General features: G+C 41.1%; 1 protein-coding gene across 8 annotated transcripts in view; it reads left to right on the top strand.

Annotated features, from left to right (window-relative positions):
- Positions 1–221: 221 nt before the first annotated feature.
- The window catches only part of MAGI2 (membrane associated guanylate kinase, WW and PDZ domain containing 2), a 721,242-nt gene continuing 699,420 nt past the window's right edge, over positions 222–22,043 (top strand). For all 8 annotated transcript variants that reach the window (XM_018068096.3, XM_018068097.3, XM_018068094.3 and 5 more), the window contains exon 1: positions 222–540. In XM_018068096.3, coding sequence (XP_017923585.2) covers positions 240–540 — 301 coding nt within the window. In that variant the 5' untranslated portion in view covers positions 222–239. The remainder of the gene's footprint in view (positions 541–22,043) is intronic.

Here is a 22,043-nt window from a genome sequence, read left to right as displayed (position 1 = left end):
GCGCAGGGTCGGCCGCCGGGCGGCTGCCATGGATATCAGCTAAAGCCGGGCGTGAGCGGGCCAGAGGCGCTCCCCAACCCAGCTCCCCGTCACCGCGGGGCCGCAACAGCGGCGGCCGGCTCCCGCCCGCCCCGAGCCTGCCCGGAGGAGCCCGGCTGCCCCGGGGAGGGGGGCAGAGAGGGAGGGAGGGAAGAAGCACGGACCGCAGGGAGGGAGTCGGGCAGAGCATCCCCACGGCAATGTCCAAGGGCTTGAAGAAGAAAAGCCACTGGACGAGCAGAGTCCACGAGATCGTGATCGTGAGGAACCCGGAGGGACAGCTGGGCTTCGAGCTGAAGGGGGGCGCCGAGAACGGGCAGTTCCCCTACCTGGGGGAGGTGAAGCCCGGCAAGGTGGCCTATGAGGGCGGCAGCAAGTTGGTGCCGGAGGAGCTGCTGCTGGAGGTGAACGAGACCCCCGTGGCCGGGCTCACCATCAGGGATGTGCTGGCCGTGATCAAGCACTGCAAGGACCCCATCCGCCTCAAGTGCGTCAAACAAGGTAAGGCGGACACGGCTCCCCCCTCCCCCTGTGCCCACCCCCTTGGGGGCCGGGGCAGGTCTGGGGGAGCTTGGGGGGGGAGTAACTTTGTTGCTGCAGTTTGACTTTCCCCCTCCCCGCCGGAGCCGCCCCCTCCCCGGTGGCGGGGGGAGGATGCGAGCGGCGCTGCGCGGTACCCGCAGCCGGGCGAATTAAATGTGCGTCAGTGACAGCGCTTCGCCATGCCGGGGGGGACGGACGGGGGGCGGCGGCGGCACCCCCTGCAGCCCCGGTCTCACGGGGACGGGAACCGCCCGACACGGCCCCGGCCGCCCCTCCGACTGCTGCTGCCGAGGGCGCTGTCGGTGGGGCCGCGAGCGGCCGCCCGGCGCTCAGCTGCGGAGCGGGGCTTGCCCTTGGCTTCGCCTCGCCCCGGCCGCCTCGGCGTGGGGTCAGGGTCTGCCGCCGCTCGCCGGGTTCCCTGGTGGCACCCAGGGATGGCTTCAGCATCTCTCAAGTGTCATTAGCGGAAAAGTCATTCATTTGATCCCTGGTGAAAGCGATCGCTAATCCCAGGGAGCGGGAAGCTCAGAGCCGAGTGGGAGGACAGGCAGAAAGAAACTTTTGGGAGAGAACGGCTACTCTTGCCTCCCTTCTGTGTGTTTATTTTTGAAGTACTTAAAAGGTTAATGCATTTCCAGGAAAGTCAGTAAAGACGCCACAGATGCTGTTTACGTGTTTGTTTCTGTCCTCTTTAAACTGTGCTGAGTTGAGCTCTCTGCAGCTGAACGCTCATGAGGAGGTTTCTGCTACCCCAGCAGCATTTCTAGAGTACAGGAGCTGCTCTGGGAACCGAGTCTGTAGGTGCTCCTCGGCCATGGGTGGTGCAGCGGCTGTAGGCGTATCGCTAAAGTACGCATTCCAGCCGGGCAGCGAGCCCAGCCATTGAAAACTTGGGAATTTCTGCGGTGGGAAGTTTTTAGATGCCATACATCAGAGGCGCTTGTGCTCTGCAACTGTAGCCATCAGCCTGTGCTCAGAGGACACAGAGGAGAGTCCCTCTGACTTTAGGTATAATTTAATAATTGGTGGTTTATTGTTTAAAGCATAATTTGTGATACTTCTGAATGCTTGCAGAATATGACGATTATTATTTTATCCAAACGTGACAGAACCAGTAAAAAGAATTTGAATTCCACTCAGGTCTTCAGAATGTACTTTATGATATATTCTGTTATCTCATGAGGTCAAACCTCTAAATACAGATATGGTCTGGGATTTTTCTATTTGTCCTTATGGGTAAGTTGTGTAATGTGCTGTAGATCATATCTTGACAGTCAGGCAATGCAGGGAGACACAATAGTTCATGTGATAATGTGAAGATTAGAAAAGAGTATAATGGATTCTGTCTTGTCAGTATATTGCCATCTCTGGGTACCTTAGCACCAGGAAACCTGCTCTGTAGTTTTTTCTTTTTGTTAATAATTGTAGTGTGAGTGGTCTTACTGTAACAGGATTCAAAGAGAAGCAGCAGTGGAAGTGTCAAGAAGATAAGGGTAGAATTGTCTGTTATTTAAATTCTTACTTTTTCTTTTTTTTCAAAATCTTATAAATACTTTACAGTAAGGCAAATTTAAGGTTACTTTAAGTTACTATATGAAACAGTCTCTGTCCCACCTCCTCACTGTTTTTCTAATATTTCTCTTTAAGTCAAAGCAACCACCAGTGATTCATTAATGTGTGCACCCTTAATAAAGTTACCTGTCATATGTGAATTAGGGACATTAGTCAGGCCTTTAGTTTGGGAATTAGTGCAAGTTTCTGAATGAGACATAAAGGATGAATTCTGAATTTCACCTAATTTAAAATATTTATGTCTGTATCTACATACATCTGAGGAATTTTGGTTACAATTTTGATGCAAGTTCTCAAAGCACTGGCCAGATGACTGCATGTTTGGAAATAACAGTTCAGCATAGATTCTTGGACTGAGAAAGACTTCCTGGCTAAAAGTCCTTCTTGTGCACCATCTTCCTTTACTTTGCCAAAGGGAGAGGCCTTCTAGATCCAACTTTCTATTTAAAAAAAAAAAGTCAATGGTTTTTGCATTTTACTACCTGACTCCTCCTTCAAGCGTAAGCCAGTGTAGTCCCTCCACCCCTTGGTGACAAAGCACAGGCAGCAGGAATCTGCTCTACAGTAACATTACTATTCCCTAACAGTACTTTGCAGCAGTGTGTAGGAGAGAAAAGGCTGGGTAATAAAATTTTTATGTGTTTTTGTAACTTTTGTTCTCTCTTTAATTATAAAGCACCTTTAGTGTGCTGGAACAAGGTTAATGACTCCATTATCATTGTTTCCGCATAATTTATCAATGATATCTCTGTCAATTAGAGTAGCATGACCTTGAATGCACCATGTGACTGTAGCTGCTTCTTCAATGCTGCCTAGGAATGAAGTCAGAGAGAGAACTGTGGAGGTAGGACACGACTATTTATAATGCAATCCTTAAGAGACTGTGAGTATTTCTCTTGTTTGAAAGTTTTGACAATTCAGCACTGAAAATTCACTTGTAGGTGAAATCAGGGAATGGCTGATTCAATTTACAGGAATTAGCTTAGCTGTTTTGGAGTACAGAAAATAAAGGTGCTTTCATGATTTTTCATTATGTTGTGTTTGAGTAAATACCCTCTCTTCAAAATAATTAAATACGTCATTGTTTATCACATTACCAGGCAAAATACTCCATTTAAAAAGTCTGATAAAATATTACTGTTTTATGTTAGCTGAACATCTTGAGTTAAAAAAAACAAACATATAATGTAGGAGTTGCTGTATAGTATTAGGAGGAGTAAACTTCATGAAAAACTGATTTGTAGTTCCATGATGTGATCCAACATGAACTCTCCTAAGTGTGACGCCTAATAAGTAAGGTTTTAATGCAGGAAATTATGACTGTAAGAACCATTATTATTATTTAACCTTAATTGTAAGAGTTCACAAAGAAGTATTCCTTGGAGACTATTTCCTGTTTGGTATTTTTTTGTTAGTTTTTTGTTGTGTTTTGTTTGTTTGTTTGGTTTTTTGTTTGTTTGGTTGGTTGGTTTTTTTGGTGAGCCACTAATTGTGCTACTATTGGCACAACCACAGAGATTCTCCCGAAACACATGGAGTGAAATCTTGGTCCAACTGAAGTCAATGGTAAAGCTGTCCTTGACATCAAATAAAGAAGGCAGGATTTCCTCTGCACAGTCCCATGCTTTTTAAAATATATCCCTTCCAATGGGAGAATTTTATAGGACAATTAGATTAGTTGGGCATATTGGAAATGTTCATTATGATCCTCTGCTCTCTCCAATGAAGAGAAGAACCTTACACTGCTGTTTCTTAAAGAAATACTTCTGAATTTCAAATGTGTTTGTTTTTACATGCTGAACAGTCTGGATTAAGTACTGTAGTCTTCCCACAGATGCGTAGTTGTAAAAGTAGCAGTGTGTTAAGGACAGGCATCTTTATTTGGATAAGTAATCACATGGGGAAGAGTCATGTGGGGAGCAATGTCGTCTCCAGTTCCATTCTCTGTTCATCACTGCTTCTCAGATCCACAGTATGTTTCTTCATTAATTCTCATCAGTGGGCGACACAGGTCCATGACACAGACTCCTTGAAGGGTTGCAGAAACAGCCCACTCAGTTGTACTGCATAAACCAGGATCTTTATTCTTTGTAGAGTTATAAACTTCCACAGATACCCTCAGCAGAATCCCAATGAACAGTCTGAAAACATGGATTTCAGAACTCAGGAGCATTGCAACAGGTTTTGCCCTGGAGCTGCTGCCTGATACATCTCCTTCTCAAGGAAAATGGTTTGAGTGTACTATGTAACCAGGTGATCTGACAAACTAAACAATTTAATTTACTTTTAGAAGTATTTAATGATATGACCATATGAAATACGAATAACATTGATACTTTTGTGGACACTTTCTAATGTCTCAGATTTGACTCTAAATAATCAGACTTTAGGCTTCAACCCATAACACTTTAGCTCCTTATGCAAAAAGGCATTTAGTACACATAATGTAAGGAGGCACTTAAAACCAGTTTAATTTTCTCAATCCAATCATTTACTTAATAGTAAGCATATGCTAAAATGTTTTGCTGACTTGGGCATATTTTCAAGTGTCTTCCCAGTCAGGAGAAGATTTGGAGCCTCGTTAGGATGGATACAAGAGCAGCCAAGTTTGGGCAGACTGCAGGCCTGCATCCTCCACATCTTATTCCTGGTAGCTGCGACAGTGGTTTCCCAGTGAAGACTAAAAGGACAGGAGGGTACTGTCCCAGCACTCTTTTATTTGTGAGTAAGGGATTTAGTAGCCTTGTAGTGTTTTTTCTTAATGGGTTCATCCGTAAGCTTTGCAATTAAAACCTCACTTAATTTTTTTTCTTTAAAAGTCTGTGACAAGCCTTTTGACAGAGAAATACGGGAATGCTGTGGTTTTCCACAGTTTTTGCCTGCACATGTAAATACCATGTCAGCTAATTAAAATGTTAGTATTTTGCTACAGACTTTTTCATACACATATTCCTATGTATAGTTATATTTTAAACGAATTTCTTTGGTTATTTAAAGTCATAAATAATTCTCTTCTATGTTCATTAAAACACTCTATGCATACAGATTGTCTTTCGATAGTTTTTATCCCTGGATGTCAATATATACTATCTCACATGATGGGAAGGTTGGGTAAAATTATCTTCATGAGAAGAACAGTATTTTGCAATTGAAGAAAACTGCATGATTTTCCAGATTAAAAATATGATAAGGATTTTGCAAAAAACAAACCCATAGAACTCTGAAAACCTGCATGGTTGTACTTCTGCTGTATAATGCATATATAGTATTGGAAGCTAAACTGTACTTCAGACCTGTTTCTTTTTCCTAATTTTTACTCCTTATAATTTTCCTAACTCTTGAAATTAAATTCAGAGTTCTTTTTTTACCATTACTTTATGCCATTCTTCTACTTGTCCATCTTAATTTAAAGACCGTTGAAGCTGACTTCTGACTCGTGTAGCTTGCGTTTTATTCTTCAGCTCTTCCAGAGAGCTTGTGATGTTTCATGTCAGGAACTCTGTGTTCACTGGCAGTAGAATTATGTTCATCAGTCTTTTTACTTCTCTGAGAATTACAAATGTGCCATTAAAGGATGGGGCCATGACTTGGTTAGTGCATCATTTCCTTGAAGAAATTAAATAATTGAGAGTGCTCTGCTTGGTTCCGTTGAGTCGCATATGGCAAAGTTGATTTCACACTAACACTTGTCCATCTGTTGATACTGTTGACATCAAAGGAAAGTATTGGTGTGAGGGGGTAGAATTGTGTCTGACTTATTTTATACATCCTATAACCTCACCTGCATTAATTCAGCATTTCATGAAAGACATGGATTCTGAACTTTTGCTTTCACTGTTCTTGATCTTCTTGCTCCTTATAGATGAGGAGCTCCTTTCATGACATGAAGGAGTTGATAAATTATTCATCTTCATATTTTGTATACAAGAAGTAGTGTATACACAGAAAAAGTGCTCCTTCAGAGGGGATTTATGGGAAGAGGTGGTCACAACTGTGATTTAGAAAGGGTGATGGAGAGGAAAGTGCTGCAATAGTTACAGAAGCAGATGTTTCTTGTTCTCTTCCTCATGGTGGTGTAAACAAATAAAATCCTAAACTTTTTTTTACTGGGGAGCATCAAGGCAAAGGTCAAAGAACACAGTGCTATTGCTTGACTGTGCTAACATTCTGGAATCATTTTTTTCTTAAATACATAGGTGTTTATAAATATGTGAGTTTACATGTATATCTGGGTTGGTGTTTTTTTTTTTTTTTTTTTGAGGCCGGTAGGAATTATTATCTGTAGGTTGAGAGTGTGTAAGAATTTGTGTAGTGTTGCTACAGTACTGCTCTAGAATGCTTTTGATATGAGTTTTGATGCATGATAGTTACATTGAACCCATGCAATCTGGTGGCCAAGAATGGCTCATGATTCTGCAGCAGGAAATAAAATGATCATAAACTTTGTAATAAGGTTGACAAGATGCCTACCCAAGCAGGCACAGTCTAGAGTGCAGGGTTGGAAGGTATTGATTTCAGTAGCAAAGTGCCTGTCATTGGGTTTTGTTGTTGAATGTCATTGCAGTGCTGGCCTTAACTGAATTTTCTAAAGTCACAGGGGCTGTGATCCCAACAGTATCTCTTCAGCACACCTAATTTGTTACAAATCAGCTTTTTTCCAAGCTCATCTATCCAGTAAGAAGGTGTTATAGTTTTCTGACCATAAGTTTTCTGTTACAGCTTTCTAACTGTAGGCTGAAACTACTCAATGGAAAGTTGAATGGCAGACAGAAGCAAGAGAAAAGGAAGATGCTAAAAGGCTTTAGGAGAAAAGGAAGATGCGAAAGGGCTTTAACAGAAAATATTTAGTGTTCCTAAACTGGATTTAAAATCCTTGTTGGTAATTGATAATCTCTAAAACAGTACTTACAGTTTGAATGTTCTTTTAATATTAGCCTAAAAAGTCTCATTTATTCACACCTCCTGTCCATAATTTGGAGTCTTCACTAGAAGCTGAGCTGAAAGAAAGCTCAGCTTTGTTGTTTGTGTGTATCTGCCATGTATTTATCCTTTCTACAATGTGTAAATGAACTACAAATGCATTATTTCTGAACTCTTAGCACATGCAGATTGCTAGAAACCAGACACTAATCAAAAGATATGTTGCTGTCAACACAACACTACCAGGTGTCTTCTCATTCTTATATATGTTATGATTTGTAATATATGAATAATGCTCTTTCACTGTGCTTATCAGCTTCAGATGTTTCTCCTGGATGTCTTTGATTATTTCCACAATGCATGAATTCAAGACAAAAGAAAGTAAGACAAGGAAAAAAATGGAGAAAATAAATTCGTGCAAAAGTCCCAGGAAAAAAAATTAGAGATTATTAAAGTACAGTATTGCTGGTTTTAGAAATCACGTGTTCTGTTGTATTCAAGAGAAATGTACAGCCCTGGGGAGATTCTCCAGCACAGGAAACCTGTATTTCCTATGTCTATCTTAGTTTCTCAACAGATGCTGAAATCTAGAATCATTTAGGTTGGAAAAGACCTTTGTGGTGGACTACCAAGTCCACCACTAAACGATGTCCCTAAGCACGACATCTCCAGGGCTGGTGACTCAGCCTTTTCCCTGGGCAGTTTGTTCCAGTGCTTGACAATGCTTTCAGAGAAGAAATTATTCCTAATATCCAGTCTAAATCACGTAACCCTGTGGTGCAACTTGAGCCTACTTACTCTTGTCCTATTGCTTGTTACTTGAGAGAAGAGACGAACTCACATTTTGCTATAACCTCCTTTCAAGTAGTTGTTGAAAGCAATAAGGTTTCCCCTCAGCCTCCTTTTCTCCAGGCTGAACAACCCCAGTTCTGTCAGCTGCTCCTCATCAGACTTGTGCTCCAGACCCTTCACCAGCTCCGTTGCCCTTCTCTGGACACGCTCCAGTGCCTCAATGTCCTTTCTGTAGCGAGGGGCCCAAAACTGAACACAGGATCGAGGTGTGGCCTCACCAAGGCTGAGCACGGGGGGATGATCACTGCCCTGGTCCTTATGGCCACACTGTTGTTGATTCAAGCCAGGATTCCATTGGCCATCTTGACCATGTGGGCACATGCTGGCTCATGTTTAGCTGGATGTTGAACAGCACCTGCAGGGCCTTTTCTCCTGGGCGTCTTTTTGGCCGCTTTGCCCTCAGGCTGTAGCGCTTCATGGGATTGTTGTGACCCAAGTCACTTGGCCATGTTGAACCTCACACAATTGGTCATGGCCCATTGAACCAGCCTGTCCAGATCCCTCTGCAGAGACTTCCTGCCCTTCAGGAGATGAATGCTCTTGCCCAACTCCGTATTGTCTCCAAAGTGACTGAGAGTGTCCATGATCCACTCATCCAGAGCCTTGATAAAGATATTAAGCAGGCTTGGCCCCAATACTGAGTCCTGGGGAACCCCACTAGTGACCGACTGCCAGCTGGATGTAACTTCATTCACCACAACTCTCTGGGCCTGGCCATCCAGCCAGTTTTTTACCCAGCAAACAGTGCACCCATCTAAGCTGTGACCATCCAGTTTCTCCAGGAGAATGCTTGTCAAAAGTTGTCCCTCTAAAATACCCACAATTAACTCATTCCAAAGGGAAAAATAACATTCCCACTTCTTTGTCTGAAAGCACGAGTTGTTCTTAATGCATCTGTTTCTTTCCCAAGTTCTCACAAAGCTTGTGAAACAAGTTTCTTTAAGAAACTGCTTAAAGTGGTGCTGCCTGAGAAGGGAGGGAGAAAAATATTTGTATAGGATGACTTTCATATGTGTGTGACCTTCCTATAGAAATGAAGATTTACCAGGTAGTGTTTAGTTACCACCCAGCCAGAACCATGTGTTGTGTCCCTTTACTGCTGAGATAGCACCTTGACCTCCCTGGCTCACTTTCTGCATCCTTCTTCTCTGGTACTGAAACAGTTATGGTGTCATTGACCTTCAGAAGCAGTGCAGGACCATAAACACTTAAGTCATGACTGCGCTTTTCATTTCAGATCTCTCACCTTGGGAAGCAAGGGCAAGAGTTCAGGGGTTCAAGACTATGTGAAAATGGAATTAAAAAGAAAGCGTACATGTGTTTTATAGTTTTTAGACACGACAAATTGGCTGTGTCTGCTACCACAGAAAATCCATAGATGAAGTAATGCCTCCTTAGATTTCTATATAACATTTTTCTGACTCTTGAACCATCCTTGGTTCAGATTAGTGTACTTCATGGAGCTCCTCCATACACCTTCTTTACAAACCATGGAACGCTATCTGCCACCAATGTCTTTCTTTTTTGCCTGCTCCACAGCTTTTGTGCTACTGAAGCATCTTCCTGTGTCCCTGGAATTCACCTTGAACCTTTCAAGTAGTGTGTCTTTTAGGCCTGGCATTAGCAGCAACTAGTTTATTCTGCCTGTAAGATAAATCTACCCTCTGTGCTTGAGTTTGCTTCAGAAAGCATGCAGAAACTTGTTTTGACACAAAATTTTGGCATTCCATGATTCCAGATCATGCCTGTTCTGATGGGAGAAAGCCTGGTAATAACAATCTCCCATTGTCCGTGGTCTGGGAGATACGTGACACAGCCTTGACAACATATGGTAGTTTCTGTAGCCAGTGATGGCAGTCATTTCATTGAATTATCCAGAATTATTAAATGGTTCACAGAGTTCCCAGATTACCACGCTGGGGGCCAGGGTTTTCCTTTGGAAGTCTATTAGGTCAGATGCTGAGGACAAAATTAAGATCACTCACTCTCTGCAGTCATAGCGCGTTTGTTTGTTTTTAAAACCTCAGAAAAAAATATTGTGTATGCAGGGGGAAAAGGAAAAAAACATAGATAGATTTCATCATTATGAGTAGTGCTGATGCATAGCAGAACAACTGGAAAATAATAGTAGGAGTATAATGGGCAAAATTTTCTACACTGTATACTAGCAAGTGAATTGTGTAGCTGTGTTAATGTAACATTAGTATTCCAGAGTGGAAATTCTTCCTGCAAGCAGGTACAAGCTGTCTTTTATTACTTATCTGTTTAATCTTGGTATCTTTATATCTCACATTGTCCTTGCATTTGTCAGAATGAAATGTGTGATATGATTTGTGAAATTGCACATTTTACGGTGCTTTTTGTAATATAAAAAAAAAAATCTTCCAGTTTGTTTCCTTCATGCCAATCATGAATTAATCTGCATATTTCTAATAAAATATAGCCATTTCATAAAGCAACACCTAACTTGTCCTGCAGAAGCTGAGAGGAAACAAAAGTAGGATATCAGGCTCATTCCAGGCCATCCATTTCACATGTAAGTTCTTATAACACACACTTTTCTTTTTGCTTAAAATTAGACTGAAAACTGAGGAATGGTCCTATTTGTACCCCATATGAGTTATACTGAATAGTTTCTATCATGTTACACTCACATGGCTGGTGCTTTAATATGAAATGACTGTGTTAGTTTCTGTTATTTCCTTATTAAGTCCTTCTTTGTGCTAAATCTGCATTAATAAATGTCACATAAGCCTCTCACACGCTTCCAGAATTGTATGTTAGTACAAACAAGGATTAATCCCATTATATTTTAATTCTCTGTCCTTGTTTTTTTTTATAGGAACAGCATTTTATATTTTAAAGTGTTGCAGAGTCCTCCTGCAAGTTTAATAAGCTAATGGAGCACGTAGGTGCTCCCATCATGGAATCCTCATGGAGTGGGAAAGGCAGCAGCTGCTCAACTCTTGTATCAGACTGAGGGAGGAGGTGAACACTTCTTCAGTTTAAAATATTGAGTACTTTGGTTAGGTAAAGTGTAATTACCCCCCAATTTTCCTGCACAGCCACTACATTACTTATTTGCAAAACTCTCCTTGAAGCTCAGGTCTGCTGAGATGCCTACTCTGCTCTTGATGGTATTAGGTGGTGTACTGTGACGCCTTCATTATGTCACAGTCATTACATACATTGTGTGTATATATGTATATAATAAAGTAATTGGTTTTGCTGGTATTTCTGATTTCTCTTTCCATGTGGGTTTGTTATATCTGCCTGTTACCTCATGCATAAAGTCTGAAAACTTGTGGTGAGAGAAACTACCATCTTGTAACAATTAGCACGACGATTTCAAGTCGTGAGTCTCTCCATTCTGTGGCAATGTAAGGAAGTGTTCACATTAGAGTCTAACATAATGACTTTCTTGGTAATAGTTATTGGAAATATTCTGTCTCATTTTAACATAGGATCTGTAACTCAAATTAGTCGTATTTCAGTCTTGGTGATAGAAGCTGGAAGGTGAATAAAAGTTGAGCAATGTTTTTAGATTTAAGAGGATATACCTAGTTATTACTAATGTGGAGCTTCTCTTATTGGTAACACTGGTCTGTTGTCTCATAGTCTTTCTACTGCAGCTACTGCTAGTGAAGCCTGTCCAAAAAACTTCAGTTATACTGTGTACACAGAATAAATTTCCTGAAGAATTTAACTTTTCATTTTATCTGCTTGATTATATGTGGAAGAAAATTTCTGCCCTATAAACTTCTAGAAGAATTACTGGAATTTCTGATAAGCCAGTAAAAAGAACTTTTTCAAAACTCACTCTGTTTGGTCATTTTCCAGTAAAAAGAGCATAAAAGATTTCGGGAAAAGAATGCATCACAGTACTGGAGTTTTTGTTGGGAAAATAAAGTAAATCAAGATGTTGGGTTTGCTTAATTGAAAGTCAGTAAACAAAATATTAATTAAAAGGACTTCTGGATTCATATTTATGTTGAGTATTTATGTTATGCCTGTTATACTTATGTACTGAAATACTCGTCAGAACAGATGAACCCATAAAATTTAAAAATGCCTCCTTTAAATATGTGTGAAATAGTGTAGGGGCTTGTGTACATTTAATATGACTTGCAGAAGTGTAACAGCTGCTTTGCCTTGATAGGCATTCAAGTCCATGTATGTGCTTTAAGGATAATAAAATTAATGTTTCTGAGTGTGAAAGTTGGAGAAACTGAAGATTTTTTTTCGTATCTGAGAAAGCACCTCCTGCATGTGACTAGATTAGTACCAGTTGCTTCTAGAAAAGTAGCAAATCCAGTTGGGACCCAATGGTGTTCTTTTGGGTTAATATTAAGTAGATTTCTAGTAAGTAATAAGCAACTTTGTCACCAATTGTTGTAGGAACTGGTTTCAGTGAGCTGCAGAATTCCTCCCTCTTAATCTGAACATTGCTGTCCAGCTAGTGAGGAGGATGAGACATTAAAACAGAAGTCTTCACTTGTATCCCTTTAGACATTAATATTACTCTTGTTATTAGACTATCTGAATAGCTTTCAGATACTAAAAATCATTTACAAAAAGAGCTTATTCAGACTCCCCCAACAGGGAGTTATCATTGATGTCCTCAGCTACCTCTGTGATTTCACTGTGAGGAAGGAAGCTGGCACTGCATAAAACTTCCTTGCATCTTTGGTCTCCTGACCTAAGCTAAAGGATATGGTTCTTAAAAACTCTTGGGAAATTGCTGAGTTTCACAATCACAAAGATTATATTTTCATCCCGTGTGCTGTCCTTTTATGGTTCTGTTTGTTTCTCTTTTTTGTAATGTTATTTAAAGCTTCTCAAGCTTTTTAGGAAGAAATGGTTTTTCTCAATATATATGGTTTATCCTTAGAACTTGTACTGTATTTCTGCAAGTAACGGCTTAGTTTTTTTCATTTTATTCTTTAAAAAATTAATCTCTTACAGCATGAATGTTATTATTAGTCAATCAAGACAACTGAAATAAGATCCCACGGTGACAGGTACTACAAACTGGCAGTGAAAAACAGTCACTGCCCCAAAGGGTTTATGAAGGCTAATTAGCCACAGTGGATAGGTAGGAAAAGACAGAACCACACAGTGGTGAAGTGACTTGCCAGAAATCTCAGATCAGTCAATAACAGAGTGAAGAACACCGCAGTGTAGTTTAAAAGTCTGTGCAAGTGGTGCTGCATCCAAGTAAAGGCACGCCACAAAAAAACGCTCTCAATGAGGGGTTCAATGAGGATTTCTATTGATTGCTTGAGTAAAATATTTTTGTAGGTATTTGTTTTATATTCCATGACTCCTTGTAAAGCAGAAGCTTTGTTAATAACAAAGAAGCACAAGCATGCACAGGTCTCTGCAGATGAGAGTGTGATGGAGTGTTGTCTTCTAAAATAAAACGCGTTTCAGAAATATATTCAAAGTGGTAAAGTATAGGAAACCAAAATAATATACATTTATGTATTTTAATGAGATGTTTATATTTGTTTGCAGTGCTAATTGGACATGTAGGTACATCATTCACACTGTATAAGGCATTCATTAAAATTCTTCTGACCTGTTAAAGCCACTGCCTGACAAGTGGCAAATTATAAATAATTCGTATGGGGTTTCTTTTGGGGTATTTGTTCCCCCAGCCACCCCCACTGTCTTTTTGTTTTAAAACCCTACTAATTTGTTTTGGAAATATGAAAAGTCCTTACAAAATGTTACCATGGCCAAAGTTTGGTTTGTGGAGTGACATGAACAAAACAGTAATTAAGAACCCAGTGGGAACCTCTAACTTTTCACCATGGTGGGAGACTTCAGATTGGCTTCCTCTGGATATGGCTTCCTTCAGAGCCCAGGTGTTGCTACCTTTTGACCCAAACTGGGTGGGTGTATTGGCATAATCCTAGATTTAGCCCAACTTGCAAGAAGTTAGGGCTAAGGTCTAGAGTTATCTGATGACATCCCTCCAAATTACTGAGGAATCATGGAGAAGTGAGCCTGTCCTGATGTTTTGAGGACACCTGGTCATCCCAGGCAGGGCTCCCTTATGTCTGTGGCAGTGGCGGTTACACCAAAGGTTACGCTTTGTGGCTCTGTGCTTTTGACCCTCTGTGGAGAGCTGTTGGTGCATCTGTGCTTTCACCCCCTCTTTGGCATTGGTTTCTCATTTCTCGCTGAAAACTCTTTGCTCCCACTCCCCTTGGAGAGGCTGGTACAAAGGAATACCTTGCTTGTTCTGCTGGAGTACGTTTCATTATCTAGAAGGTCTCTGTGTTCTCCTCTTTCAGTGCTGGGGGCCAGTGTGGATTTAAAGCAGCAATCAGTGAGAGGTCAGGGCAGGATTTTGCCTTGCACAAGCAACATGACTTAGGTCTTGCTGAACACACCCTTCTTTTTCAGGAGAAAGGAGCTGTATGACATTAAGGGTGACGTCTAGCCGAGGTTCTGCAATTCTTTTTTAATCCCTTTCTATGTACCACAGTACTTCTAGATCTTTTAAATAGAGCTGACACAAGCTAGTGCAGCCCATTCTGGGTATCTGACCTGTTGAAAGTACTCATGTCTCCTTTTGACAGTCATGTAGTCCTGTTTGATATACAACACCTTTCATTATGCAGTTAGTCTGATAGGACTTTGGTCCTGAAGTTGATCATGAGCACACTGTTGCCCTGTTTGCAATATTAATTCATCATGGCTTTTTACAGGTGCAATCATTGGTAGATATGAGGACAAAGGAAACCCTGAAAAGCTGATGTCTCCAGTTGATGAGCAGGGGCAGCTGGTTCACAGTGCATGGTGATATTATGCAACAATTTGGTGCAGAAAATGTGCAATGTTCTCTGTGGCCAGTATCACCAGGGAATTGGTGAGGTGAGATAGACTTGGCTCAGGCACCAGACTTAACAGTCCAAGAAAAGGTGTACTTGATGGAATAGCACTGGCATCACTCGCCTCCCAGGACCATCACCACCTCTTCGCTGTCCTCAGGTCAGCCAGTGATCAGGCTGTTCAGGCATGCCAGGTGTCCTCATAGCAGGAGGTGAAAACAGCTGTGTTTGAAGGGTGCTGGGTGATTCTGCACTGTAGAATACTGATTTTTTTCTTGTGCATGTGTGTGTGTCTCCCACTGTTATCAGTAGGATGGGATAGGTGAAGCTGCACAGATTGCTGGGCCCAGCCACATCCCAAAACAGATGACTGAGTAGTGGATAGCTGTCTGGGAGATACAGAACTTGAGCTTGCCCTCTGGGAATGTTGTGTGGGGCACCATAAAGCTGTCCCTGAAGGCAAACTTACAAGCAGGTGACCTGGATGGGCTCATAATCTGACTTGGAGACCGTCCTGTGGAGCAGGTCTATATAATAATATCCTTGATGCAAGACTACACTTGGGTAGGAGTTCCTCAACTAATATTTGAAAGATTCCCTTCTTTCTCCATTTTATTTTTTAAAAGCACAAAATGAAGCCAAATGCCAACCAAGTGCTCCCTGCCACTTTGCCTGGCCACAGGTTACACACGATGAAAAGTGTCCTATCTACTCGATCACCAATTAGTTGCAGCTCTCCAGTTCCTATTCAGACACCTTTCTAGCAAGAGACGACCCCATCACATCATGTTTATCTTTTAAGATCTGATGGATCACAGAATTAGTGTGGCATTGATCTGAATCAAAAGTTTATGCACATGTTTATTTACGTTTTGCCTAAAAACAGTGCTGTGTGTCACTGCTGAGAAGCCATTTCTGATCAAATCCAGGAGCAGCCAAGCCTCTGTGTGTTAGCCATTATAATTTCCACCCCCCTGTGGCTGGTAGCTACAGATACTGCTGTCTCTTGAAACAGCCTGCAGTTAAGGAAGGTGAACCTGCAGTGTATGATTTACACAGGAGGTTTTCCGAGGGGCAGCAGAATAAAGAGGGGAAAAAAACCCAACCAAGATGTTTCACCCCAATTGGCAAATCAAGAATCCCTCTTTATACTTTAATTTTTTTATTTTTGTTTTTCTTTTATGAAGAGCATATCTGTTGAACTCACAGTAATTATTTTGTAAATCAGATGGTAACATTTTATTATAATGTATAGATGACTTTACAAATACCAGATTTTCTGCCCTTTTTTTCTCCCTTGCTACCCTAACCAGCACACTGCAAGGGCTGTGTGCTCAGAATACTTTGAATTGTATGTAAATCATATCTTTAAAAATAAAAGGGATCTGTAGCAGAGAGGCTCCATCTTTAACTCCTGAGGGTATTTTACACATCTGGGATTTTGTATAAGAAATAAAGAAACCCCTGGAGAGGAATTTTTTGCTTGTAGTGATGATGTTGACAAGGAGTAACAGCTTCAAACTGAAAGAGGACAGGTTTAGATGAGATATGAGGAAGAACTTCTTTACTGTGAAGGTGCTGAGGCACTGGAACAGGTTGCCCAGAGAAGCTATGGATGCCCCATCCCTGGAAGTGTTCAAGGCCAGGTTGGATGGGGCTCTGAGCAACGTGGTGCAGTGGAAGGTGTCCCTGCCCGTGGAAGGGGGGTCAGAACTAGATGATCTTTGAAGTCCCTTCCAATGCATGCTATTCTATGATTAACAATATTATAGGTCATATAATTTTAGAAGTTGGCTTTGAAGGGCTATAAACTGCAGATTTCTGAGAGAACCTAAATTGTAGGTGTTCTGTAGGTTCCAGGGTCAGGTACACATTTCTTAAAATATCTGAGCCAAATGGAGCTTCCCATGCAGAGCAGCCCAGCAACTGGCCCAGCTGAAGTGGTTGTCATCCCCCATAATGCTTCTAGAGCCTGCTTCCCATAGGAGCAGTTGATTTCCAGTGCCATTCCAAAACAAACAATAGCTTCTGACTGCTCCAGCCCAGGGATGGTCATAACTACTTCCACCTGGGTTTTTTCATTAGTCAGCTTTGAGATCTTCCTTCTGCTTATTTTCCTTCAAAAAAAAATTGTCTGTTAACAGTCAACTGGGCATCATGTTTGCTTGCAAAACACTTGCAACAACACACTTTCTGCTTTGCTTGTGTCAAACGAGACCTAAGAATTACATGCCCATGTTGATTTATGATGTGCTGATTTATGATATACCGTTTGGAATTACATTGGAAATGCATGAATTTCATGTGTCCTGCTGAGCTTTCCTTTATTTTCATGTGCCAATATCAACTTCTCGGGAAATTTCATATCAGTTCTATCAAGTTCACAGCACTGTGTGGAATAGTTTGCATTTCTCTTATAGGAGAATTGCCAATCAAGTGTTTGCAGATCTTGCATTTCTGTGTGTTAGAGCTGTGTTTTAAAGGTTTATAATTGAGTTTTGCTTACTAAAGCTGTCTGCAAGCAATGTCTGTAATTTATTTCTGTCTTAGAATTGTTTATGAAACCAGGAAATTTTGGATTGTCATTGTTTTTCAGAGAGGATTGCTTACTATATGTACAAAGAATAATCTGCTCAGCAAAGAAAACTGAGGAAAGGCAAAAAAAAAGGTAGGAGTGGAAGGGACTGCTGAGTAATTCCATCGAGTTGCTTTACAGGCTACAAAGATTTGTCAGTATGTAGTGCTGGTGCTACTGCATGAAAGTTTCCATCTTTTCAGGTAACATATCCTGGCATAGGACTCTTCCATTGTTTTTTTACGAAAGGCAGAATCTAGTGTAAGAACTGGGAAGTTTCACTGGGAACTGGAGATGTCCTGCCTTTGGAACCTTGGCTGTGATGCGCAGGAGGGGCTGTGCTACAGCCCAGCCTGGAAATGGAAGAGGCCTGGAGGTGCCCTGACTCTGACTACAGGGATGGAGAAGGGAAGGGGAATTGCTCTCCCCAGTGAGACAATTCCGGGCCCATGTGCTTGTTGGAAACCATGGGAGATGAAGGGAGTTATACTCTTAGCCCTGGGACAGTTGCCTCCCCACCGTTCTTGCTACCCATCTCCAGCGAGGAACTTTGCATCCTTACTCTCTACCCTTTCCTTCAACATCACTTCCAGTTGGATTGGTGGCTAAAGATGGCGATTCTGCCATGGGGTTCATGCTGACTGTTGTAAAGAAGTGTTGCCCTGCCCTGGCTCTGTGGCACGTACCCACCTGCAGTTGGAGCCCAGTGCTGAGGCTTTGGCACCACCTCAGGCACCTTGCTGCCCCGAAGGGCTCACCCACCGATGGGCTTGTTGCTGTGCCTCTCCCACTTCCAGGCTGCACGTCCCATGGGCTTTGGGCACAGGGCAAAGCCAGTGCCCTTGGCAGGCTCCTCCATGTTGCCTCACAAACCAGAATCACCATGCAGATATCAGCAAAGTCTCATTGTAATAGATAATAATAGAGCTGTTTGTCGTCCTTCACTGTACAATACAATTCACATCAACAGAGGAGATAAATGTACTGGGTCTAAAAAAATTTCATGTTCCTCCCAATTTTTGTGAGTCTGTATAATGAGAACCTTTGGAAAAACTGTATGTTTAATGCACAAGCAATTAAGTTACAGTAGCATTAACAACTTGATTTAAATCAACAGAACCAAGGATTTCCAATTAAAATTGAAAACCTGCCTTTTCATACAAATTTTGTTAAGCATGTTATGTATGTAAAATATCCTCTTTTATTTTGACTGTTTTCTGGTTTAGGACATGCTTTTTTCATTTTATTAGTGAAAGAGGTTCAGTTTTTCTGTAGTGCATTAAAACAGATCCAGAACAACTAATCAGTCTGTGTGTTTGGGTCCTTACTGGTAGATTGGAGTATGTTCAGCATCAATCAGATAAACGCTGCTTCCTATCACAGTCTTTGATCCTGTGATTTGATAGGAGTTAATGTGCATAATCTCACTGTGTTTCAAAGATGTTGGCACTCTTAGCGCTTTTCACACTTCTACCCTCTGTTTTAAATACATGCTTTATTTGATACCTCAAATGGTAGAACATTCAATCCTAGAATCATTTAATTTGGAAAAGACCTCTGAGATCATTGAGTCCAACCTTTGACTGATCACCACCTTTTCAGTTAGACCACAGCAGGAAGTGTCACATCCAGCCATTTCTTGAACACCTCCAAGGACTATGACTTGCATAGTCATAGTTGCATTATGTTGTTACTATCATAGAATCATAGAATCATAGAATGTCTTGGGGTGGAATCAGCCTGAAAGATCATCTCATTCCAACCCTCCTGCCATGGGCAGGGACACCTTCCACAGCACCAGGTTGCTCAGAGCCCCACCCAACACTTCTAGGGATGGAGCATCCAAAATTGCTCTTGGAAACCTGTCTCCCTTTGCCCTCACTGTAAAGAATTTCTTCCTAGTACCTGGTCTAAACTCTTTCCATTTAACACCACTGCCCCTTGTCCTGTCAGTACATGCCCTTATAGTCCCTCTCCAGTACATGCCCTTCTGTAGTCCCTTTAGGTGCTAGAAGGTGCTCCAAGGTCTCCAGTCTGAACAATCCCAGTTCTCTCAGCCTGTCCTCATGGGAGAGGTGCTCCAGCCCTCTGATCATCTTTGTGGCCTCCTCTGGCCTTCCTGCAGCACATCCATATCATTCTTACGTGGGAGACCCCAGAGCTGGACACAGTGCTGTAGGTGGGGTCTCATGAGAGCAGAATAAAGGGGATGACCACGTTCCCTGACCTGCTGGTCATGCTCCTTTTGATACCACCCAGGATATGGTTGGCATGCTCAGTGGCGTTTAATGAATGTGGCTCCTGAGGAACTCAGTGTTGATAAACATACTGTCTCAAGGAGTAAAGATGTAACAACCCTGCCCCACTCCACAAAAAAAACCCAAACCAAAACCCCCAAACAACCGAACAAAGCAAACAAAAAAACCCCAAACCCTAAGAAAGGAAGAACAAACAGAAAAAAAATTATAGCATTCAAAAGGGGGTTTGGAAAGTCCATAATTTAAAACCAGTATTAATCCATTACAGATGATGTGATGCTTTAAAAACAGTGTATAGCTTGCAGCTGGTGGAGGTGTTTTTCCTGCAGCTCATCAGCACATGGCCATGAGAAGGAAACCAGGGTGCTACTGCAGGGGGTGTCAGGGTGGGCTTGACAGGTCCAGCTGGTGCTGGGAGGGAGGAGCAGTGCTGGTGCCATCTGGGGCTTTGGTGATGATGTCTGGATGGATGGAGGAAGGATTGGAGGTAGCTACACAACCACTTCTTGCCATGCCATGGCAGACCTTTGTTGCTTTTTGAAAGCTGCCTTTTGGAGTTGCTCATATGCAGCTGTACATGTAAAGGGGTCTTTTTACTATAGACATGACAAAAGAAGAGTGGCTTATCATGTATATCACTTGATACAGCACTGAGATACAATAATATCAGTGTTGTGTTTGTTACCTGTTTTAAAGTGACAAATCTACAGGTTGTTTCAGTATTTTCAGTGAGGTGTTTGAAATGTGCAGTGACATACATTTTAAGATGGTAAGTAGATTGGGCAATGGGCAAGCACTCAGGAGATCTGGACTCTGTCTGATTCTCCAGAAACCTTAAATAAATTTCTCAGTCTCTCTACCTTAGTTCCCTAATGATGATAAAATCATATAGATTATTAAACTAATAATACGTCTGTTCCTCAGAAGGATGTTCTGAGGGTAACTCGATTAATGATTGTGATGCATTTGTCTGCAGAAGCAGTAAGGGTAGCATACTAATATGACGTAGAGACATGTAATTGCTAATTATTCAATATTGACCTGATCTTTGAAAAGTAAACTCTGAAAGCTGGAACAGATCTTGTGTAAATAAGATACAAATTACAATTTTTTTTTTTTTAATTCAAGGGTGTGTTTTTCTTTGTTCATTTTCTCTGAATATAATACACTGGCTCAAGATATTTTCCATATGAGCTTTGAGACAATTTGACAATTCTCTGATCAAGTCAGTGATCTTTTCTACAGTGTATTTCTACTTTTTTTTTTTTTTAGCTGCATAGTAAATATGGGCCTTTCCCTTAGCTGAGAAGTGTATTTTATGCTGTTATTAATTTTTCAGAGGAATAGTTTCGCTTTGCTAGCTGGGAGAGCTAAGGAGGATGCTCACTGAATGCATTCTGCTTCTTTTTTCACCATGGTAGCCCATGTGCTGAAGATTTTATTTAAGCATTTATGTAATACTTAGGATCAAATGTTGGCACTCTGGGGCAGTTCCACATGATTTAATTCCTTACTTTCCAACAAAACTCTAGTAATAGAAGTTAATGTTGTTTATGATTCTTATCTTTGCACTAGATTTTTCTCCTGAGGGCATGTGAACATTTTGGAAGATATCTGGCCAAAAATATATCTCTGTGTTGCTTTGTCATCTCCTACGCTGTTATCATTCTGTGATTTGTCTATTTTATTTATTTATATAAGGAATCTACATTCTACATTATATTTCTTTGCTTTTCTAACCTTTTGCACTTCATTTTTATCCAGTATCATACTTATGGGCATTCACATGTTGGTTGTTACAGGCAGCATTGAAAGTAAAGAGAGTTATAAAAATCCCAGTCTCAGAGTCAATACTAAAGGTAACTAGACTTAACTCTTTATCTGTTTTTGCTGGATTTTAATTGCCCAAATCTTACAGGCTGGTTGCAATATTTCAGTAAAATTTGTGAGCACCAGGTGCATACAAAATAAGGCAAGAAAAAGATAAGGCCACACTTCACAAACAAGTTTTAATCTTGACTCCAAATGAAGGTGGTTTGGAAAAGGAAAAAAGTATAAGTTACTCCTTTGATTTCTCTGTTTGATATTAAAGAAATTCAGCATTTTTTTCTGAGCATAATGATTTTTTTTTAATGCCTGCAGAACTGTTTGGGATTTGTTAGGTAGCTTGTCAGGTATCTTACATGCCAGGTCTGGGGCTGTTTATTGTTCTCAGATGTCAGGTAAGAGAGGGTATAATTTTCTTTTCTTTTGCCTCAAAGTACTTTTACAAAACTATGGTTAGTTTATTTAGATAGTCTTGAAAGAGCAGTTCTTCTAAAGGAAAAGAATTCACCTGCATGAAAAAAAATATAAAAAAATAAATATTTGAGGTTTTTATGTATGATTTTGGGACAAAATCTACTGTCAGTTAAGATGCTGTACACCCTGATCACATCTGCA

The sequence above is a fragment of the Manacus vitellinus genome, unplaced genomic scaffold, assembly GCF_001715985.3.
Source record: "Manacus vitellinus isolate BGI_N305 unplaced genomic scaffold, ASM171598v3 scaffold_13_pilon, whole genome shotgun sequence".
NCBI classification, from domain to species: Eukaryota; Metazoa; Chordata; class Aves; order Passeriformes; family Pipridae; genus Manacus; species Manacus vitellinus.
Note: the sequence above shows the minus strand (reverse complement) of the source record. Positions and strands in the feature narration are given on the sequence as shown.